The sequence below is a fragment of the Ursus arctos genome, unplaced genomic scaffold (assembly GCF_023065955.2).
Source record: "Ursus arctos isolate Adak ecotype North America unplaced genomic scaffold, UrsArc2.0 scaffold_5, whole genome shotgun sequence".
Lineage (NCBI taxonomy): Eukaryota > Metazoa > Chordata > Mammalia > Carnivora > Ursidae > Ursus > Ursus arctos.
Window position 1 is genome coordinate 34,209,891 of NW_026623067.1, and position 23,365 is coordinate 34,233,255.

At 48.9% G+C, this 23,365-nt stretch overlaps 1 protein-coding gene across 1 annotated transcript in view; it reads right to left on the minus strand.

The window, feature by feature from the left end:
• TRPC7 (transient receptor potential cation channel subfamily C member 7) overlaps positions 1-23,365 on the minus strand; it is a 160,990-nt gene that overhangs the window by 18,362 nt on the left and 119,263 nt on the right. Inside the window, exons 6-7 of the mRNA XM_026508042.3 lie at positions 16,342-16,575; positions 12,067-12,331 (exon numbers count right to left, since the gene is read on the minus strand). Of these exons, the coding sequence (XP_026363827.2) occupies positions 12,067-12,331; positions 16,342-16,575 (499 nt within the window). The remainder of the gene's footprint in view (positions 1-12,066; positions 12,332-16,341; positions 16,576-23,365) is intronic.

The following is a 23,365-nucleotide window of genomic DNA, read 5'->3' on the forward strand; positions in this document are numbered from 1 at the left end:
CCGTAAGGGACCCCGTGGGCTGAGTTATGCACAGGTAGCTGGACTGAACGGTAGGCAGTACAATATGTTATCCATAGCGCCAGTATAGAACTCAATTCTAAGTGGAATTGAAGAGCCCAGTGTTTAAAAATGACACCTAAAAAGCTAGAATAGAACATTGCTATTTATATAATATTGGGCTGGGAGAGGTTTCAGCTAGAAAGGGAAAGATGGAGGGATATGAGCACATAAAACTTTACTTGTATACAAAAAAGTCATAATAACTAACAATGTAAGACAAGAGACTAAGAAAAGAATTTGTACTTGCAGTACACATGACAGACACTGCGTGTCTTTCTGCTGATATAAAGAGATCTTATAAATCAATATGAAAATGACCGACATCCTAGCAGGAAGAAAAAGGAGGGAAAGAAACTTGTATGAAAACTTGATGCTTTTTATGATGATTAGGGCTCCATAATTAACTTGAAGCACCGTGCTAGTGGCATCTTCTGCTTTAATATGTGGCAGGAAATAAAGGAAACTTGTCCTCAATGCCCCAAGTGGGAAAAGGCTGTATTACTTTGACCTATTATGGAAACGTACCATAATATATTCTCAGAGAGAGGGCTGGCCTTGGAAAGGAGCCAAACAGTACGTTACTAATGCCAAGAGCTTGGGCACCAGAGCTGGCCTCGATGTTCTGTGTGGTCATGATGCTCCCTGAGTCATGTGTTAATCATCACCCACAATTTTCAGGAACTACGGGACACAGGGCATGGGGCAGAAGGCCAGTCACTGTGGAGGTTGGGGGCTGTCTTTCAGGAAGAAAGTATCTTGGAACTGGCTTAGCTGATAATCACCATGAAACCACTTGTCTCACAAAAAGCCCCTACTGTCAGCCAGTTGGTCTCCAGGCTAAATGTGAGGTTCTTTACTCAAAGGGATAATGGTCACGGGCTCCGCATCCTTCTCCTAACCACTCTGGCTACCTACGGGGTTAGTCACAGATTCCTTCAACTGTGTCAATCACGGGAAGCTCTCAGATATAGTCAAAGGAGTGAGAAGAGCAAAGATGCATGCCTGGGTTCAAATCCCAGCTCCAGCATGAACTGGCTGTGTGCATCTGGGCATGTTACCAACCCCTTTGAGTCTCTGTTTATTCATCTATGAAAGAGGATAGAGGTGCCTTGCTAGGGAAGTTGCTGTTAAGATTAAGTGAACAACCTAGGTACGGGATGTAACGCAAGTCCTGTAAGTGGTAGCTATTATTTTCATTCATTTAATTGCCAGACATGCACTGAACTCTAGGTGCCAGGCAATGTATCAGGTGCTCATACGCTGGTGCCCACACCTTGCTTCTGCCCTTGTGGAGGTCCCAGGCTAAGGCAAACCCAGCAGGGCGATAGAACGCTGCAAGGCTGGAGTAGGCAAGCTCTCCTGGCCTGGCCTCACCCAGGATCACGCAGCGCCCTGTCGGCCCCTCCAGTGCCGCCACACAGGGCTGAATGGAGCTAATCGCTCAGGTGCCATCGACCTCACTGAACAAGCCTATCGTCCTTCCTACCTGCGAAGAAGATCATCACAAACCCTTGATTTCATGCAAATCCTCTTTCTGACTTCTCCAGCCCAGGCTGTGCCTTGTGACATTTGACTGGGCTTGTCCTGGAAGGAACTGGAAAGTTGAGTCAATAGGCCACCCTAGCCTAAGCAGTGCTCCTAATGAAGGAAAAGAGGGAGAGCTCCTGTGAGTGATGTTGAATAGGGCCATGATTCACGCTGCTCCCACTGTGCGGGGGTGTGTGTGGGGGGAAGGTTGGGGCTGACTTGTCAGGCAGAAGGCAGGGGCATCGTAATGAGCTCTCTCCCAGGCCTGTCTCGCCTGGATAATGGGGCTTTAATAACACGTTGCCTGAAGAGGCGGTTGTGTATGGGTCTCAGAGAACAAACTGATCAACAAGGCGAGGGTTTGGGGGCAATTGTTAGGAAAATTGCTGCTTCTTCAGAATGCCATGATGCCCTCCCCCTGGTGTGGGAACTCTGCCTCCCCGCTTCCCCCCAAAACAATTCAGTTCGGTTACCTACCCCAAGCTGCACACAGCAGGCTAAAATTAAGCGGGAGGCTAGCTCCCGAAAGGCCGTTTCTCAGGCTCGGGAGACAAAAGCCCGCACCATGCTAGAGCCCTGCTGAGGTAGAAGCAGTGCCCGCCTGCCATCCAGGCTGGGATGATGGAGGACGGCGCTTGGGATATAGAGAGACCCCGCCAGAGCGCTGGGCTGCTCTAATGCCTGGACCCGGAGACCCAGAGCAGCTGGGCCGGGCTCGGAGGTCAGTGCCTGAGGAAGCCCGAGCCTTGGCCCTCGTGCCCCGCAAGCTTGTAGCCCCTGAGTGACCTCTTGGTTTATCCCGGGTCCTAAATGAGGACTTGGATTCAGAGTGTCCAGAAGGAGAGGAGGCTCAGCCCAGAATCAGTGCCAAGAAACGGGGGTGCCCAAAACCTGTGCAGTCCAGATTTGTTCCTCCGGGGATGCCCGGGAGCCTGCTTGCTCCTCGAGGGCAGAGCTGTGTTTTCTTCACCCTTGAAACTCCAGACCCGGGTACGGAACGTGGCACCACTGAAAGCCTTCAGGAAACTCTGTCTGATGAATGGATGAAGGAGTCCCTGATTCCAGTCTCAGGGTGGGGGGGCTCTGGTGAGGCCCTCACAATGCAGTTTCTCAGTCAGGCAAAACCTGGCCACATCCCAGCCTCTCTGGGCCTCTGTTTTTCTAGCTGTAAAATGGGAAAATGACAATCTCTCCCTCACAGAGTTGTTGTGAGGATTAAATGAGTTAATTGAATACTTGGGAAGGGCAGAAAATACTGCCTGGCACGTAACAAATATGTGATCAGTGTTACTGGTCTTAGTATTAGTGTTCGTTTTTTCTCTCTTTCTTAGCTGCTGTGGACTCCGGTGTCAGGCTGAAAGTCTCTCGTGGCCTACAGTCAGCTCTCAGCATAACCCTTTGAAAATAGTGATCAGATCCTGCCCCTTTTCTTGAGTGACTTTCTCAGGGCTGACAGTCCTTCCTGTAACCTGGGAGGCCTCAGGGACCCTCCTAGTCAGACTCCCGACCCCCCCACCCCCATCCCCACCCGCACTCACAGAGCCCTGCTGGCTCCCTGGCTGCCCCACCTCTGCTGTTCCCTCAGCCTTCCCCCTTGTGTCCATGTGGCCGCCCCTCGTCGTCCTCCTCACGCACTGACTGAAAACCTGATTGTCACCAGCTCAGGTAGGGCCTGTCTGATGCCCTGGCTGAAGGAGGCATCCCTAGTTACTCTTTGGCTCAGCATTTTAATTTTTTTCCTAGCCCTCAACACTTGATCTGTAATGATCTTCTTTGTCTCTTTGTTTAGTTCTTTAAATTATCTTTTGCCTCTTGTCCCTCTTTCCCTGTTCACGGGGGAGTGTGACCTCCATGAGGGCAGGGCCTGCTGACTCGCACACAGCTCTGTCATTGGTGACAGACAGTGCCTGGCTCATTGTAGGGACTCCGTCAACATTTTTGGTCAGTGAAGGATTGAATGCTGGGAAACTGAGGCATGAGGTGACTTGGTCTTAGCCGGCTGGCTTTAGACCTGCCTAAAAACTACACTTCTGATAGTATCTCTGGAGCTAACTCTGGACGGCCTGGTCTCCTGTCACTCTGTCACTTTGAGGAAGGACAGTTTGACCCTATTTCCATCCTAGAATCGATTGTTAGTGATAAAAAGGTAGGGCTTTCTCGCTGTGAAGGTGGCGATGATTAGTCTGAGAACAAGATGGAGGACACAGGGTAGGGCCTGAAAATGTACTGTGAAGACATCATTGGAGAGAGCAGATTTTCTGTGGACCATGAAGCCTTTCCCTCATGAATTTGTGGGCTCTCAGCCTGTTCCAGAAGCCTAAAGGTACCAGGCTTTTAAAATTTCATGTCATGAATAAACATGAGGAGAGGGCATAAATAAATATTATATGATAGTAGAATGCCTGCTGTAACAGGCTTAATCATTCTTCTGAGCTAGTCCAGGAAAAGATCTATATTTTTATCACTTCCTGGAGAATTATGCAAAGACGAGAACTTATATTAGACTCCAACTGCTTTTTTGACACATAATGGTCATTTCCAGATGCCTGGCCTCTCTGAGCCTTCAGTGACCACGGCTGCCTGCTCCGCCATGTCTGAGGACCTTCTTACGACTGTCTTCATGTGACAGTGGCCATAATAAGCTCCCCCCAATCCTTATACCTAGCTTGCAGTTAAAAGATGAAAGGCGAGATTATAACTTTCAAAATACGATAAAGCATGCCGTAACACTTCTGTGCCACAGATGCCCAGATTTCAACACTGACCCGGAATCCTGGGAGAATCTGTCCCCTCTGAAGCCCAGCAGGTCAGTTCCATCCCCGGTTCCCACCGACAGACACATGGAGCATGCTCTGCCCGAAGAACACAGCAGTCAGCCGTGGTCCCGCAATGCCACACTGTGCCCTTTCCTTGATTTGTCTTCCCAAAAAAAATCACAGGAATGAAGGCATGTTTATAAATTGAGATGTTATGAAAGAAGGGAGTTATAGTGAGTTTTACCAGGGCAGGCAAGAGGATCCAGTCCCTGCTGCCCCAGCAGGACCTCCTCTGCAGCCAGAGCCTTCTTGGCGGTATGGCCCTTGGCTGTTGGGAGGCCCCGCTGGCTCATCACTCCCTTAGAGATATCTTGGGGCTTCTACGGGTCTTCTTTCTCCCTTTTATTCTCTTCCATGGGCCAGGGACATTTCCGAATCTTTTATTTGCAAAGCACAACATGGCATTTTTAGCTGAAGAGCCTATGTTGCTCCTTTAGCAAGTGGCTGCTTGGCCCCTGGTGCTGGGCACGGGGCCTTCCTTCCCAAGGCCTTCTGGTTCCTCTATCCCTTAGGATGCGACCTCACCCACGACACTGAGTATGCACCTGGAGCTGAGTGTTTGCCTTCAGCTCTGCTGCGTATGGGTCCTGCAGAAGGTTAAAGCCCCCATCTCTCCCCGAAATCACCAGGGACCTTGCCTTTCTTCCCATCATATGCTCCTCCAGGTTGTCTCCCCCAGATCCTTCTGGGGCCTTCCAGTGTCAAAACCCCCAAAACATCCTCCTTCCCTCTCAACCCCCACATTCAGTCAGACACCACATCTCCACTCCAGCCTCCCTAGCGTCCCTTCTCCATTGCCCTGCCACTCCTCAGCTCAGGGTCCTGTCCTCCCTCACGTGGCTCCCTGTCCCAGCCACCCGACAGACGGCGTTCAGCTCTCTTGGGAGCTGCCTTTCTCTCAAGCTCCCTTCTTTCATAACATCTCAATTTATAAACATGCCTTCATTCCTGTGATTTTTTTTTTTTTTTTTTGATTAACGTCTGTCTTCCCAACCAGTCTGCAAGTTCCATGAGGGGAGGGGCTGTGACTGTTTTTACTCATGATGAAGTCCCGACCTTGGGCTTCCCCTCCCACCCCTTCCAACCCATCCTTTACACAGTTGCCCCAGCACACTCCCCAAAGGCAGCTTTTCTTTCTTCAAAAAGGTCTTAGCAGAGACTCTAACACCCTATCAGGACCCTAACACCCTTCAGAATCTGGATCCTCCTGGATTATGTTATGTAATCTTCTCTCGTTTCCCCAAACTCTTGCTTACTGGCAGTTCTTCAAAAATCCTCTGTTCCTTTACACCCTGCACAGGCTAGAATACCCTCCTAGTCATCCTCCAAGACCCTCCATGGCCACCTCCTCCATGAAGCCTTCCCTGACTCTGCCAGGGAGAGTTCAGAGCTGCTTCCTCCGTGTGCTGCCCAAGTGCCCTTTGGTGATAATCATGTGGTGTGGCAATTGATGCTGTTTTTTTTTCTGAACCCCGCACTTGTCTGTGAGTTCCTCAGGGAGAAGAGGATTGTCTTATTAATCTCTGTGACCCCAGGGCAAACACAGAACTCGGCTTGTTGTAGCTGCTCCATAATGGTTGTCAAACAAATTTTGTTTGGAATAGAAACCTCCTTTACCCAGGGGGCAAGCACAGGCTGCGTATTTAGAGATGACGAACGTAGAGCCATCAGGTTCTCAGTGATAACCGCATCTGAATTCGCGATGCTCTGCTTTTGAATTTAGTGCCACAGGAAAGTGACCCAACTTTTTAAGAGACTCCCCCTCCACTTTAGAGCAGAGGCTCCACTGGGGAAGTGGGGACCCCACTCTTGGGAATTGTAGGTCAAAAGGTGCAAGACAGGAGTCATGCACATCTGGGTTCAAATCCCCTCCCTGGCTCTGGGATTTGGGCAAGTCTAGTGTCTCTCTGAGCCTTAGTTTTCTGGTAGTAGGTGTTTATCATGCCACAGTTTGGAGGATTAAGTGAGAGATCAGATCAGGTGTTCGTTCACCGAGTTGTTCAACAGCAGGGTGACCCCATGTTGCTGGGGCGGGGTCGGCCACGTGTGGGCAGGGCCTTCGGGAGCTTCTCCCCAGCCCCAGTGCCCCTCCAGGTTCGCGGGAAGGAAGAGCTGGCTTTTCTGTGGCCCTGCGACGCTGGGTGAGCTGAATCAGCACCTCCTGCCCCTGGTGGCCAAATGAGTCTTTCTCCCTTTATAGACTGCGCAAATTTTCCATAACTGTCATGGAAAACGGAAGCTTCTAATTTTGCTTAGCCCTGCTGAAGCTCCTTCCATTAAAATGATTCCTGGGGAGACAGAATGACCTTAGGAGAGGTATTATTTTTGATTAGAAAAGCCTCAACCCAGCTGTGCTATGAAGCTGACTCTACAACAGCCTGGCGGAAAAGATGGGCTGGCTCGGTTGTTGGGAGGTAGGCCCCATGTTTAATGTCCAGTCAGAATGAAGTAGGGGAGGCCAAGTTCACCCAAAGGGGAGACCAGGAGCCCATCGTGAGTCATGAGCGATGTCAGAGAGTCCTTCACTTCCCTGCTCTGGGTCACCTCCTTGCCCCCCAGTCCCTCCCGTTCTTCTCTGTGGACCTGTCCTGCCATAGTCACAAGCAGAGTATAGGGAAGGCTACCCCTTTTCGTGTGCATTCTTGACTAGCTGTATTTCATCCATGAGCCAAGGATTTTTTTGTCTCTCTCTCTCTCTCTGTCTCTCTTTTTTTCAAAGTAGGCTCCAGGCCCAGCATGGAGCCCATCAGGGGGCCTGAACATACTACTCTGAGATCAAGACTTCAGCTGAGATCAAGAGAAGGACGCCCAGCTGACGGAGCCACCCAGGCTCCCTGTCTCTCTTTTTCTAACACTGTAACCAGAGTGCTGGGACCCCACAGTTTTTGTAGAGTTTCTAGGCTGAAAATCTCAAAACAACCCCCTCAAAAGGCAAATCCTCTTTGTCTGCGGACTTCCATGATCAAGTCAAAGATACGTTCCTAATAAGAACAGATTCCTAACAGAATCAAAAACTTTTTTTAAAGACTTTCTTCAAGAAACAGCAGTCTCTGGTGGCTTGCTCAGCTTTCTCTCTGCTTCCTGACCCCTGCCGTGGGATACTTTGATTTTGTACCCTGAGAGCATAAACCTTGTCTGAGCGCCGTCTCTTCCTCCCCTTTGGACATTCGCAGTGTCTCATAGAAGCAACTTGGAGATAATGAGCTGCCGGCAGGTGCACGTCTGTCATGCCCAGACAGGCCCAGCTCACCAGCCAATGACCCAGCCACTCACATCCCTGCCCCCTTTCAGCCAGCCCCCGACACAGTAGCAACTAAGAAAAATAACCCAGATCTTTGAGAGCGCCCTTGGTTCTGAAGTGAATGGAGGCTGACAAGTTGGGAACTGTTCACAGAATCTGACTGTCCAGAGCTGGCTCCTGGCTGGATCTGGTTACCTGTCCTGACTTGAACTACTAAAAACTAATCCCACCTGCAGGGCCAGAGAGTCTACCACTAAGACACTCACTTAGGTTAACAAGCCCTTTGTTTCTGAAATGCGCGTGGCTGAGAGTGGCCTCTTTCTCTCAGTGTGAGTAAGGATGAGGTTGGATAGCATCAGCATATGTCACCATGGAGCCCTAGGACCACCTTCACAGAGCCCCCCAGTGGCTCCTTAATCCAGACTTGCGGGCCCCACTCTAATTATTGCAGTTAGACTCTCTAGGGGGTGAGGCCTGGAAAGTCCCCAGTTTAGCCATTTCCCCAGGTAAGTCTGGTATGGTTTGAGAACCACTGACGTCAGTTGAGACTGTTCATACTTTATTTTTACTAGGGCAGAATTAGTTCAGTCTGTCTATTTTCTTCTAACCCTCTCACCGAGGTCTGCTGGATGGAGGGAATGGGAATTTGGGGTGGGGAGGGAAGAACTGGAACATGTGGGGGGTTAGAGCAGGGCTTGGTTAAGGGCTGAGGGTCTGTAGCTGGTAGAGAGACTTTTCCTCTTTTTCCTTTGGTTCCAGAATGTCCCCACCCCTCTCATTTGCGACAGTGCTGTAACCTGGTGGGCTTCAGGTGGGACTGGCTTTTGCCATCTGAATGGGGACTGCACTGCTAGGGTGAACAGAGCTCTTATGGGGCAGCAGTCTCTTAGTTCCTAACAGCTGACTCTCAGAAGGGCCTCCTGAACAGCCTTTAGGAACCCCAGCTGTCCTTGAACAAGGCAGGCGTGGGGCTGGGGGGAGGACACCTGCAGTGTGCTCCAGCCCAAATTTCTCTTCTACAGGATTGAGTCTTCTGACTCTGTAGAAACAGATAGGGGACCCATCTTACCCTACAAGCTCAAAATTCCACAGGAGAAAAGCCCCCCACCCCTGTGGGAAGGCCAGAGGGAAGATCCCCAGGTCGGCAGGGCGGCCTGGGGTGGGCGGCTCTGAAGCAAACATTCAGCTGAGGGGGGGTCATTCGACTACCACCAGCGTAGCTGGCACACAGAATAGATCTGAGTCCCCTAAAGCACACATCTCATTTATTCTATCATGGCTTTTTGCTGATCAAAGATCTCTTAGGGGGACATGCTCCAGGGAGCAGTCAGAAGGTAAAAGATGACATTTACAAAAATCCATTCTCTCCTCTGCACTTCACTGCCCTATTGACTGTTCCCTGTTCAATCACACCGTCTTGCAGCTGCACGTCCCATTTTAGGATCTGCTAAGCTAGGCCATAAATATCCCGTCCTTTCTCTACTGTGCTTGCCACCGCCGCACCTTTTCTTCCCTTCCCCATCCTGGGGGGCCTGGGTCCTCTTTGGTTGGGTCCCTCATGTCTAGAAGGTCTCCATTTGGTTCCCAGGACTTGGGACAAGCCCACTGTATTGCCGCTTCCTTCTGCTTTCATCTTTTCCCATGGTTTTCCTGAGCCTGAAGATTCCCCGTATAGTTCAGCTGCATCCAGCTGAGAATTACGGCCGGGTCAGCCCTGCCCTCAAGCCATGATCTTTTTCATTTTCTCCTGTGTCCTGGCACTAACCTTCTGAGCCACTGTGTGCCAATAGCACAGGCTCCCTGCAAAGAGCAGGAGGAGGGATTGCACAGAACACCCAGGCCAGGAGAAATGCAACCCAAGTTCACGGGGTCAGATTCCCAGTCCCATGTTTACCCTACCACCTTTGAACCTGGCTTTGTGTCTCCTGTTCCTTCTATCATTCAGGTTCGTGGAGAATTTCGTGAGCCCTACTATGTGCGCAAGGCATTGTGCTAGACTGGAAACACAGGAGGGACATCGAGGCCTTGGTTTGTTGACTGACAACTTGCCTGTCCTTCTGTCACGATGCCTCCCATGCTGAGTGGATACACCTAACTGATCTAGAGCAAATTTGCTTTTGGGCGATTCCAACTTATCTCATTCCTGCCACAGCTAATCACTGAGTATGGGGGTCATACGAAGTAGTCCAGCTTATTCGGTGATATATTTGGCCTGATCTGGACCACAGTTTGTAAGCGAGGCCACTGCTCAGAAAGGGTGCAGTAGAGCCAGATCAGTACCCAGGTGTGTGTGCGTGCCGCTTCTCCTCCCGCCCCTGCTCCTTATTCATCATTTCCGCGATCGTCATTGCCATTCATGGGAGCCTCATTGTATGCCAAGCAGGGTATTCTTATGGGGTCCTTACAACAATCCCGTGAAGCTGGCCATCTTACTATTCTTACTTCAGAGCAGCAGGGGACATTGAGGCCCAGGGGATTTATGCACTGGGCCAAGGCCACAGCCAGTGAGAGGAGAGGTCACGCTCACACCGAGTCTGTCTGAGCCACGGGTTGCTGTGGGCAGAGGGCGGAGCCAGGCACATCTCATCTGCATCTCTCTGCTCTGGGCCAGGCACCTGCTCTTGTAAACACACACTACTTCTCTGCCCCATGGAGTAACGGCTTCCGTGGTTCGGCAGCACCAGGGTCCCACCCTTCTAGGTGGTTCCTGTGGGCAGAGCAGCGCAGTCCCGGATTCTGAGCTGAGGGGGACAGCGCTCAGTGCACAGGGCTTGGGTTCTCAGAGGTAAGCGTCTTCCCCTGATGGGCAATTTCTCCAGAAGAAGGGGAAAGTGAGGCTGTGCTACAAGCTGGGAATTGCTCAGGAAACCTGTGGCTGGGCTCAGCCACTTTCACTGGCTGGGAAACAAATCCCAGGCCCCTCAGGGTTCCTAGGGCCCCATGTCAACAGTGTGAGCCCTGCAGGTCCCAGCTGCCATGCTTCTGCCTGGAGATGTGACTGTCCTTCCCTCAAGAATCTGGGCGGGAGCTTGAAGAAGGCAGGGAGGAGTTCTGAGCCTGGGTGGGCCGGGGGAAGGACCTAGACTGGAAAGACTTGTGTGCTGCAGACCCTTTACATGACCCCCTCATTTATTCCTAAGGCTATTTATGAACAAGGCAGAGAGTCATTTCCGTTTTACAGGTGAGGACAGAGAGGCACAGATAAATCAAGTGACTTGGCATAAGGTCATCAGCCAGTAAACAACCGTATCAGGATGGAAACTCGGGTCTGCCTGACTCTTCTAGACCGCTGCTCCCTCTGGGCTACCGATGGCCCTCCAGGACACTGCCTGGCATCCCCCTCAGCGGGGAGGAGCCCTGGGTCTGCATGGACACGGGCTTGGCAAGCTCCAACACCACGTCCTTGTGGGAGGCTGTGGCTCTGTCTTGCTCTGCGCACAGCAGCTACTTCTGGACCATGATGTCAGTTGGCTCGACAGTGCATTGTTTCAGGCTGGTGCACATGCCTCTTGCCTCCCTGCCTGGGCCTTCCCGGCTGCTGCTGAGGCACGTGATGCTGCCAGGCTTGCTCAGTGTCCACACCTAGAGCTGGCTGGCCCAGCCAGGCATACAGAGCTGTTGACCTGCACGCACTCGCACACCTACCTCTCATGCTATGTGGCCCTGGCTTCCCCAGGGCTGTCCTGGAAGGGTAGGGAAGTTCATGTCCTCTGGAGCGAGTTTGATTAATGGAAGACACCAGATGCAAAGGCTCTGGCTGATAGATTTTGTATTTCTCATTCTGATGGGATATTCAGAGATGTGGTGTTTCTACATGATCTCCCCAGAGAGTGTGTCATGACCAAGTTGTACGTTCTGATAGATGGTGTCCAGGTCAGCACCCTGTATCTGCTCTCCCTCCTCCCCTGCTTCACTTTCCTTTTTCCTAAAGTCTTATTGCTTTCCGATTGCAACTGCCTTTCTCCGATAATGTGTTGGCATGCAAGATTTGCCCAGGGCTCTGTTTTCAAGGTAGCACAGGTGAATGCATGGATAACAGTAACCACAATTCCTTTCATGTGTTGAGAGTATACCATGTGGCTACTGTATCATCCCCCTGAATCTTCATACCATCCCCATTAAGCAGCTATTATTTTTATCCTCGTTTTAAAGGTAAGGAAACAAAAGCTCAGAGAAGTTAAGGAACATGCTTATGGCTGCACAGCATGTAAGTGGCAAAAAAAAGAAGATTTAATACAGCTTAAAAAATTGGATTCTTTCATGTCCAGAAACTGAACTACAACCACCCTTAAAGAAAGTTACCTGTGGCTTGTAGAAATACCAATGAAACATGAGTCTCTGCAAGGAGCTGCCTGTGAGAGACTCCTAAGGATTCCCGAGGAGCCCAGAGAGACCCTCCGAGGAGAGCGCTGGGGTACTCACGTTGTAAACGCAGGGTTGTACTTCGCACCTCGGTAGTAGGAATAGAGATTGAACATCCCAATCATGAAGGCCACAAATACCATGATGAAAATGACCATGAACTTGAAGATATCCTTCACGGTTCTCCCCAGTGAGATCTGCAGGGGCCCAAAACTTTCGTTGGCTGGCAGGATGTACGCGATTCGAGAGAAGCTCAGCACGACAGCGATCGCATACAGCCCTTCGGATATGATCTGAGGGTCTGAAGGCCACCACTTGTCCCTGGCTGAAAGAAAACAATCTGGGTTACTCACCAGGTCACCAGGGCCCGGGGGTGGGGGTGGGGGGGGAGGGGGGAGGGAGATAGGATCTGCCGTGCTGACCTGTGTCTGGCCGAGAAACCAGTTAGGCATCTTTCGAGGTGTCTGACCTCATCATTGCCATTCCTGCGCGTGTCTCGAAGTTGATCCCAATACACTGAAGGTGCCACCCTCCCTCTGGGAATGTGCTGGCTCCTCTGCCGGGAACACCCTGACCTCACTTGGAGGCCGATTCATTTCCACTCATCTGTTAGGTGTCAGCTCTCTCAGGAAGCCTTCTGTGACTCCCACACCTGGGCCAGGCTCCCCATTCCTGTCTTTGCTCCTGCCGTATCCTGTGCGCCCTCTGTCATGGACCTTTCTGTGCTGCTCACTATTCTGTCCTCCTTGTCCGCGTTTGAGCTCCAGGAGCAGAGCCTGGCCCATTCACTGGGGAAGCATCACGGGGAAGCCGTGGGGAGAAGCATGGGCTCAGAGTCAGACAGACCTGAGGTTGACAGTGGCCTTTCTACTCAGGGGCTGTATGACTGCAAGCAAGTCAATTAACCTTTAGGAACCTGGTTTTCTCCATTTGTAAGTTGGGGATAATATCAACCTCACAGAGCTATAGTGAGGAAGAAATGCAACCTTATGCATAAAGTGCTTAGCATAGCGTCTGGCACACGGCACGTGTTGCTAAATGTTTGTTAGATGACTGACTGAAATACCACAAGTTTGGACTGGCCACAGATCAGAACACACGAGCCCACACGAGGGCTGGGAATCTGAAGGATCTTGCCTGAGAAAATGCTCTTGGGTTTTGTTTCTCAGGCAGCGCACATCTGGAAGAGTTGCTCTGGGTTTGAGCTGAGGTCTCCAATATGGCGACCGCTTATCCAGGTTTGCCATGCCAGCCCTGTTCCAGGTGGCAAGAGTCCTGGGACCTGTGCTGGGCTGTAGAGTTTCTGCTTGTGGCCTCTGGTGAGGGTCTGAGTTGTCCAGAGTGTATTCCGGCAGCAGAACAAGGCTGTGAAGTGTTCCTATGGCACAAGGAGCGGCATCCATCACTGAAAAGGCTCCCTGCTACGTGTGGGGACACGCAGTGGTTCTCTGTAGGGCAGCATCTTCATCCTTGGGAACTGTATGTGGGTGTCTGCGGTTGTCACCATACCGGGGCAGGAATATTACTGACATGCTAATACCCTGCAATGCTCCAGACAGACCCGTACCATGAAAATTGCTCTGCTGAAAAAGACGAGAGTCTCCCTGTTGAGAAATGCTAAGTGAAACTTATATTGAGAAACATTGAGAAACTGAAATTAGCCCTTACACATACGTTAGCTGTAATTTTACTGACAGCCCTGTAGAGTAGGCATTATTATTGCCATTTTCAAGATTGGATTAGGGGTATGGGGTCCTTTTCATAGCCAGGTAAATGCAGATAGCAAGGAGATTACATAGCAATTCTTGGCACCCCAAGGGAAATGGAGGAGGAATTTTATCCTTTATTTTCAGGGCTAGACTGTGTTAAACAATTATAATAATAAAGAGCAGCAAGAAACCTTTAGTAAGGGAAGCCAGGCCTCTATTTCCCACGAAGTTTCATGTAGTGTATTCTAAATTACATTTGGAAATACAATAAAATTATAGACTCTATGTTCTCATCAAGGTCATAACTCAGAAGTCCAGGAAAGACAAGTAAGGAGAACAAATTATGTTTTTTCAATGTATCTGTCACCCTCCAAGGATAAATAACACATTTGGGTAACATGAAATAAGACTTGGCTTCTACAAAGGGACACCAAAAAGGAATTTCTTTTTTTTCCTCCTCCTATAATTTATCATATTAAACCTCAGTTGTAATAATAAAAGCCACTTCTATTATCTAGTAAGATAGATTTAGCTGTCCTTGGACCCTGGTGTCCAGGTGAGGACTTCTAGTGAAAAAGTGTTCTACTTGGACTGGCTTGTAAGAGTTATGATGGGTGTAAAAGCAAAGAGCAGGGTGATGATTCAGACAAAGGGATTTTCTTCTTTTTTGGAGCTCTTTCCATGAGAAAAATTGCCCTATCACAACCTGGAAAACTGGCATCGGCCTATTTGGAGCTGTAGAGGTTGGAAGGCACCACCGCCTGGCTGGCCACCAGGGGGCTCTCTTGCCCCACAACTGGAGCACAAGTGAACACTATGAGCCAGATGTCCAAGGGCACAGGGTGAACCTCAACGCAAGGGCAACATTGGCAGTACTTTGCAGTTGGGTGAGATCTTAACACAATCCTTAACAGGAACAGAAGTCACAGGTGGATAATACTTCAGCCTGAATCAGGGCATTAAGAAAAGTATCCAATTTAGTATCAAGTTTCTCTCATCTTTCATTGATGAACACTGAATGGCACAGAAGAGAAAATATGCAAGTCCATTTGGCCTTTAACAAATCTGAATTCGCTAAACCATTCAACAAAGAGTGAATGGTTTGTAAACTAGAAGGTTCCCCGTTTCTCAGGAGGTGTGTCCTTACCACATTTACGTGTGACATAATCTGCAACACGATCTATATAGAATATGGGTAAGCAACTCAACTTCTGTGTTAAATGGCCAGCCCTCTGCACTCACTGCTTTACCTGACCACGGACATTCTGAGGTCACAGGAGCCATGTGACTTCATCTAATAGGGACTTTTGACACTCAAACCCTTCATGATGTAGCAGCTGCCATTAATGAATGTCTATTAAGTGTCCAGCTAGTTTATTGGGAACAATAAAAAAGATCTTCCCCCCACTTCTCTTTCTCTTTTAGAACAGAAAGTAGAGTGTTAGAGCAGGAAAATGAACCAACAGGCGGTATTGATAATAAGTGTTACCATTTAGTGAACATTTAGTATTTTCAGAGCACAGTGCAAAATTCTTCATATCCACTCTCTTATTTAAATCACAAAACAAACTTCCTGACATGGGTATTATCCTGGTATTATGTATGAGAAAATAAAGGCTCTAAAGAGTTAATGTAAACAAAATCTCAGAGTAAGCTATACAAGTAGGGTTTGAATCCAGGTGTAACTCCAAAGCTAGGGACATGAGCACTGTGCCATTCTGCATGGTTTTCTCTTCATGTTGGGCCAGGATCCCTTGCTATCCAAGGCAGTCCTGTATTTCTGAGAACACTGTGAGCCCTGCCATGGAAACCCATTTCATCATCTGTAAAATAGGGACAGAAAGACCCTTTTTTTTGTGGGCCTTTTGCAAGGATTGGAGTTTATGGTGTAGTATGTCTATACAGTTCCTGGCACCTACTAAGTCCTCAATAAATGTATGCTACAACTCTTACTACTCCTAAAATTTCAACCTACTACCTCACACTGTATGGCCTTGTGGCTTGAAAGAATGAAGGCATCTCCAAAAAACTACTTTGGCCATGAGAAAAGTATTTTTGAATTGGGGAATCAAGGACCTATCTTTGCACAAAACACAGGGATCCAATATAGAAGGACATTTCTTCCATCTCTATATTTCCCCTTAGTGCTCCTGGATCCACATGAGAAATGAGATCTTTGGGGACACATGGGTGGCTCAGTCGGTTAAGCATCTGCTTTTAGCTCAGGTCATGATCCCAGGGTCCCAGGACTGAGCCCTGCATTGGGCTTCCTGCTCAGCAGAGAGCCTGCTTCTCCCTCTGCCTGCCGCTTCCCCCCCATACTCTCTCTTACAAATAAATAAACAAAATCTTTTTAAAAAAGAGGTCTTTGTTATAAAAAAAGAAAAAAAAAAAACTCCCAGAAACGTTCTAATAGCCTTTGAAACCAAAACAAATCCATCCTTCTTAACACATAAAAAAATTCATTTCTTATAGTCACTAATTCCACGTTCTATTTAGCTGGCTGTGGGGCAAGGAGCAGGGCTGCTTTAGAGGGGGATTTGCAGGGGGAGTGGCGTGAAGGGCCTGTGGCCACGCCCCAGGAGCGTGGGGCTTGACGCGGGCGGAGCACCGCCCTCCGGCTCACCGTAGGTGAAGTAGGCCACTTCCGGCGGAAGCGAGACGTTGTGAAGCGAGTCGTCCTGCACGTGCTGGTCCACGTACAGCTGGGCCTCGCTGGCTTTCAGGAAGGCCATGAACCTGGCGGTGAAGGAGGCCACGAAGATGGACAACATCCCGAAGTCCAGCAGGTTCCACAGGTGCAGCACGTACTCCCGCGGCCCCTCCTCCCAGATTTCCTTGCATTCGGACCAAATCATTCCTGCGGGAGAGTGAGAAGGTTAGGCTCGTTTTTTCAGTTCCGTTGGCATTTGCCCACAGCGGGGCACGGAGGGAACCAGGGTACGAATGTAAATGTGAGCTCTTGAGAGCTGAGAACGTTCGTAGCCAGTAGCAAATGGAAACGTGTCTTCTTTAAAAGCAGATTTAGAAATCTGAAGACCCGTCACCTGCCCCTGTGCTTGCAGATAAACCATCTCCAGAAGTGAGGAGAGAGTTCTCATCCTCATAGATGCTTGGAGGTAATATAGGAGAAATAGAATGTCCAACATTTGTGCGTTTTAAGAACTGAGAGGTCTTAAGGAAGCGTCCAGTTCTAAATGAAATGTAAGGAAATTGAGGTCTGGGAACGGGAAAGGGCTTTCTGAGGGTCCCGCATAAGGCCCAAAACCCTGTTCTCCTAACTCCCACATTGGAACGCTTTCTGTATTTCTGTGATTGCTTCAGTGAGCATTAATTTTGGGTGGTTATTTTTTTCTTAATTTTTAAAAATAACTTGCTGGATTTTAAAAACATATCTTAATTGTTACATATTAAATAATGTAGAGGTATGTAAACAAAATGTTGCTAGTTCCACCCCTTGCCTCAGGTACAGGTTGGGTCATGGTCACTTCCCCCTGCACTGTACTCCTTGACCCTAAGATAAAGTCCAGACTGCAGAGCTGGGCTGTTGGAGCTTCCTGTGATCTGTGTCCATATGTCCTGGATTTCAGCAAAGCAGGTCTCCCCAGCTGTCCCCCAACAGTTCCAGCCCAGCCATTTGCTGGTGTTCCCTCTTCTGTCTCCTCCAGACCTCAAACCCAAGCACACTGGCAGATGACCGCATTATAATACAGTGACCTTTGAGGACTTAGCTGTCTACAAAGCCTGGAGTCAAGGATGATACTAGGCACAGACAAATGGTCATGGGCACGGAGCATGGCTGACTTGTCACAGGCCCGTGTCTGGCCACACTGGATCATCTCTCATCTGCCCAGGGGCAATTTTAATCAGAGTTTTCCCTTTTCTGGTGAAAGTGGTCCATTATATAGGAGGAATTGAAACAAAGTGTTTCTCTAAGGAGAAAAGTTAATTTGAGAGCTTCTGTTTAGAGGAGTCGGCTTTGTTTGATGAAATAGATTCTAGGATCTGCATGTCTGTGTCACATCTGAGGCTGCACAATAGGAAATATACCAAAACATTGCAGGTCTGTTTACAAGACACCCACACTCCCCACCTTGCCTTTTTTTTTTTCTTTGCAAGCCACCCTTCTCAAGCTTACCCTTTCAAAATTTGTATAGTAATTTAGCGAAGTAATAATTTTCTTAACACTGAAATTACTTTCAATTGTGCCAGTCTGAATAGATATTTTAGGAATGTTTTTAGAGAAACCATTACAGGCTGGAAGAAGTAATGTTTATTGCTCTTGGCTACTCTCAAATTAAAATTCCTGCTCTCTTAGTGGAAGTGCTTTTAGCTGGGCGCTAGGACAGTTGCAGGCTATTACTTAGGGCTGTCACTGGCCTTAATTCCGGAAGCCCTGGGTTCAGGTTCTAGCTTTGGCCACTTACTGGGTATGTGACCTTAGAAAAGTCCCTTGATATTCTTGGAATTTGGGGGTAATTTCAAGCATCAAAAGCTCTATGAATCTGAAATGCAAATTGTTTATAGAAAACTGACTTTTTTGACCAATATAGTAGCTCCTCATTGGGCATTGCGAATCATTTCCTCCATAGTCAAATGCCCTCGTCAGTTTTACTAGATTTAAATATTAAGTCACCCAGGCTAATTTAAATTATTCCAAGGCCATGAGTAAAAGTAGCATGGGCCCAAGGGTTTGAGCAGCAGGAATGCTTAATGAAAAAGAAACGTGGGAAATTAAGTACTTGAGTGAAGTTAGGCCCCTTGCTTCCAAGGTTCGGAGGGTAGTTCAGCATTTTCTATCCAAGCTGAGTGTGACAGTCTCTTGCCCTCAGCTTGTCAATCAGAGGAGTGTTTAGAGCCCAGAGGCTCAGGAGTAAGGATGCTGGGCACTGGAGCCTCCTTCTTGCAAAATCCCCTTCCCTCAGGGATGCCCCTGGAGCCCAGAGAGCAAGGTCACTGATAATTCATGAGGGTGGCTGACAGTGGAACGGGCTGGGAAGCCTGAGGGGAAAGGGGTAGCTTCTTTTGGGCACGTTCTGAATAACGGCCTGCAGGCTGCCGACATGGAGCTTGTCAGTTCAGAAGGTGCTTCACTTCCATCCCTGCTGCCGATGAAGCCTGTGAGACTTAAATACCCACATTCTTAAGGGGTCCTGACCCCAGGGTGTCCTCTCCTCTGTCCCAGGGTCCTCCGCAGAGTGGACTTCAGAGACCACCTCCTTGGAGGCCTCTTGGTTCTTTCAGGTCAGCTTCCCATTATTGGGCGGAAATGTAGGTGTTCTGTGAACTCACAGGAGGGAGATATGCCCTCAAGCTGTGACAGCCGAATACTTTCTCAGTGGCAGGTCTTTGCAACAAATCTGGGCCTCATACGTATTTGGGATTCAATTGTTTTCCGGGCAGGAAGATGATATTAAGAGATTTAAAAATTTCTTAACAAAGCTCTGCCTCTTTCTCTAATTTTAATAGCTCACAAATGCTGTGCACCTGGTAGGTGCCAGGCCCCGTGCTATGCACTTGAGCAACAGTGAGCCTTCCTAGTAGCCTGATAGCTGGTTAAACTGTAAATATCTCCACCTTACAGATGAGAAAACGTGTACGTAGTTGGTACACAGGCACTGCAGGACCTTGCTCTCCACGGGGCTGTCACCTGCCATGCTCTCTGCTAGGCACAAGCTTACTCTTATTGGTTAGGAACTTATGCACCCACTTAACAGACATTATTGAGTGCTGACTCAGTGTCAGCCACCATTCTGGGGACACCACAACCAAGATGAAAGCCCTTCCCTAGCAGGCTCCGTCTAGTGCTGGAGACAGATGTATCACAAGCAATAATGAATGCTCCAGGGTGACAGATGCTGTAATGAACATGTCCAGGGATTGTTTGTGGAGACACAGGGATAAGAGCAGTCCGTGCTATAATCACGAGACCCAGCAGAATTCCTGGAACAACGTGTATTTGTTCACCGATGGAGTGAATTCGTGGAGGGGGTGACACTTGGTGTGCGGAACCAGGTATTAGCCAGGTGAGGGAAGAGGGGCTGGCAAAGTGTTCCAGATAGTGGCCGTGGAAGTGTGGGAGGATGGGCTCCTCCATGGTACTTGAAGAGGCTGACTATGGCTCAAGAGTCAGAACTTGGGGCTGGAGACTGGTAGCAGGGAGGGTTAGTGAAGGCCCAGTAGACCTTCCATCAGGCCATGAGGGGGAGACTGGGCTTCTCCCTGAGCGGCTAGATAATCCCTAAAGGTGATAAGCAGAGCAGATACCTGGTCTCACTTGTTGGGGGAAACTTTGAAAAGTTGGCTGGAGCCGTCTGCTTGGAAATTGATCTCAACAAATGAGGAAACCATCAAAAGAATTAATTAGGTGAGGAACCCAGCCATAGAATTTTATAAGTTCATTCTTGGCCAGACCTCACTGTATGATCCTGGAGCTAAGACTTAGCACTGCCCTTGGAGAGTTTGTAACCCTAGGTGGGTGGGGTGAGGGAGAGCTTGATCCTCACATTTTACGCACGTGAAAACTGAAATTCAGACAGGCAGGGCCACGAAGGGCAAAGGGACACAGGACTGGGTTTCCTGACACCCAGTCCCAAGCTCTTTTCTGCAGCTGTTTAAGTGTATTTTTCTACTACGTTGGGCATTTACGTCTGCACACCACTTGCAATGCTGGGACGCCTGTTAAAGAAAACACTGCCAAGATCTAAGAGTGGTGCAGAATGCGTCTTCGGACATGAGTCTTTTCCTAGGTGGAGAAATGACATGCGTTGTGGAGAGACTTCCTGCCCTCCAAGCCTGGTGGCTTTCTGGGAACAACTCATGTTGTTACACAGTCCTCTGATGAGTGTCTCTGGGGCCACAATCTCCCATTGAAAAGCCTTATTATAAGCTCTTACAACTACCCCAAAGTTCCTCCTGAAACAGGCAAGAAAGAGGTTCCTTTGGTATGAACTGATCCCGGAGGTTCTCCAGGCTGGACGGAGTGATGGTCCCTGGATCGCCGAGTCCTCCCCAAAGCAGCTCATTTGACAGTGCTACAGAACACACATGTCTACTATTTCTAAATTGAGCTCTCCTTCCTCTCGTACTCTTCTCTTGCTTTCCTTAATACTGTGTCCTGGCTTTTCTTCTATCTCTGGGTGTGTCTTAGCCTCCTTGTGCCTTTCAACCCCTATGTCTTAAATCTCTTGGATTGACAATCTAGGATTTCCCCCCCAAATCCCATTGGTAATCAACTAAAGCATCTGGAGTGAAGGAAGAATGCATTTCTAATTGGGTTTGACTTTTCCACAGAACTGGACAGCATAAGGGGAAAAACCTACATGCCTGTTAGGAGGAGAGGCTTGGGGAAGTAAGTTAGACTATTGTCACACAATGTGGCATTGAAAGTGGTCGTTGGGAAAAGCACATGGCCAGATGGAGAGAGGGCCACTGAAAGATGAAAAGAGTCAACTGCAAATTTATATTATTGCAGAAATGTTAATATTAACGGAGACAGGAGGAAACAAAGGAAAGCACGTAGTTTGGTCAGAGATGTTAACTGTTAGGAAGAAAGGAGCATGGGGAATAAGGCGGTCAGGGTGGAGGAACTTGCGGCTTTGAATTGGTTGGTTTATAAAGGCCTCGCTTTGAGGAAGATCTTTGAGCAGAGACCTGAGGAGGTGAGGGAGTGAGCCATGCACTGTCTGTGGGAAGAGCTCTTGGGCGGAGGGGACAGCCCCAGCAAAGGTTCCGAGGTAGAAACAGTGTGCAGCAAGGAAGCCAGTGAGGCTGAAACAGAGCGAGTGAGGTGGGAAGTGGTGGGAGATGAAGTCACAGAGATGGGGTGGAGAGGTGGAGGGCGTTGTAGGCCATTATAATGGCATCGGTGTCACTCTGAGGGAGATGGGAAGCTGCTGAAGAGCTTCGAGGCAAAGAGGGACAAAACCCGATTGTATTTTAGATGGATCACTCTAGCTCCTGGGCTGAGAATGTAGTGAGGCCTGGGGTTGGGAAGGACAGAAGCAGGCCACCTGGAGAAGGCCGTTCACTTCTTTGTGGCCACCGTCTTCATCCATGAAAGGAGCAGATTGGACTTGCTAGGGTTGTAAGGTTCTTTTCAGCCCTAGGGCAGCTTCCGGTAGATAGGGAGTAATAGTGTTGGTACAATCGGTCTGTCCACGGTCCTGTGTTTCTGACTATGATCCATTAAGGGGGACAAGACTGTGCTGCTCTGTATCTAGCCGATCAAGGCCTGCCTGGCAGAGTAGAATTCGAAGGCTCTGTCAGTAGGGGCCTCACGCTCCTTCAAGCCTCTCCATGTCTGAGCAGAGTAGATCAGACTGTAGATTTCGGACGTGCCAGTAGTATACACGGTGTTCAAGAGCTTTCCCTAAAAGATTAGTGTTACCTTGTAGTAAGTCAAGAGCTCCAGAATGTATTTGGGGATAAGATAACGTTAGTCTTATTTTATAGCTGCTTCCCCAGTCTCTGGCACAGTGCCTGATATTTAGTATAATGTCTAATAACTAGAAAATATTTATTGAGAAAAGAATTGAGAAAGGAGAAGAAATACCCGAAAACTTCCACATTGCTCCCCCCACTACATCTAGCAAGCCCCCTGCTCTGTGGCCTCACCTCCAGCTTCCCTCCCGGTGCAGTGGGTGAGGAGTCCACAGGCCTGCTAAGGCCGGGCCCTCCACTTGTGTCCTGGATCCCATCCCCTCTGGTTACTCAGGAACTTAGCTTCTAGATTCAGTGGTGAGGTCTCAGGCCTCATGTTACCTGATCTGTTGGCATTCGATGTAAGTCATCACTCCCTGGTTCTTGACCCAGTTACTTCGATTGGCTTTAACACCACTCTCTTGGCTCTCCTCTTACCTAATCTTTGCTGGAGACGTCTCATCTTTCTGTCCTTAAGTATCCCTGTGCCTCAGGGCTTGGTCCCAGTTTGACCACATTTGCAGTTGGGGTGATTGCACACTTAATTTACTGTAAGTACACTGACATGCTCATATTTATGCCTTCAGCCCCAGCCTCTCCTTACATACTTATGGACTTCAGACATGTATGTCCAAGTGCTCCTTGACATTTCTGCTTGGATGTCTAATAGGTATCAAACCGAACTCTTGATTTCCTTCTCTCCTTCCTCTCCAAACTGCTCTTCCCCTCGTCTTTCCTGTTGCAGTGAATGACTCTAGTATACCGTTACTTGAGCTAAAACACATGGAATTTTCCTTGACTGCTCTCTTTCTCTCACACCCCACACAAAGTCGAATAGTAAATATTATTGATTTTACAGAACGTAAATCACCATCTACCACCTCCTCAAAACAAACCATTTCTTGTCTGCGTTACTGTAGTGGCTCCTGACTGGTCTCCTTGCTTCTGTTCTTGTTCCAGAATTCTCTGTCCTGTACATAGAAGCCAGCAAATCATTAAAAACTTCAGTCATATGTTGCTTCTGTGCTCAGAACTTTTCCAGGGGTTTCTTGTCACCGTCAGAATAAAATCAAAACTGTGTACCATGGCCTGCAAGGCCTCGCGTGATCCAACTCCGCCTGTCCCTCTGAGTTCTCTCCTCGTTCTGTTCTCTCCTCATTCACTACACTTCAGCCACACCGGTTTCCCTGAATCCAAGCCTTTAACACACAGCGATCCTGCTGTCTGGA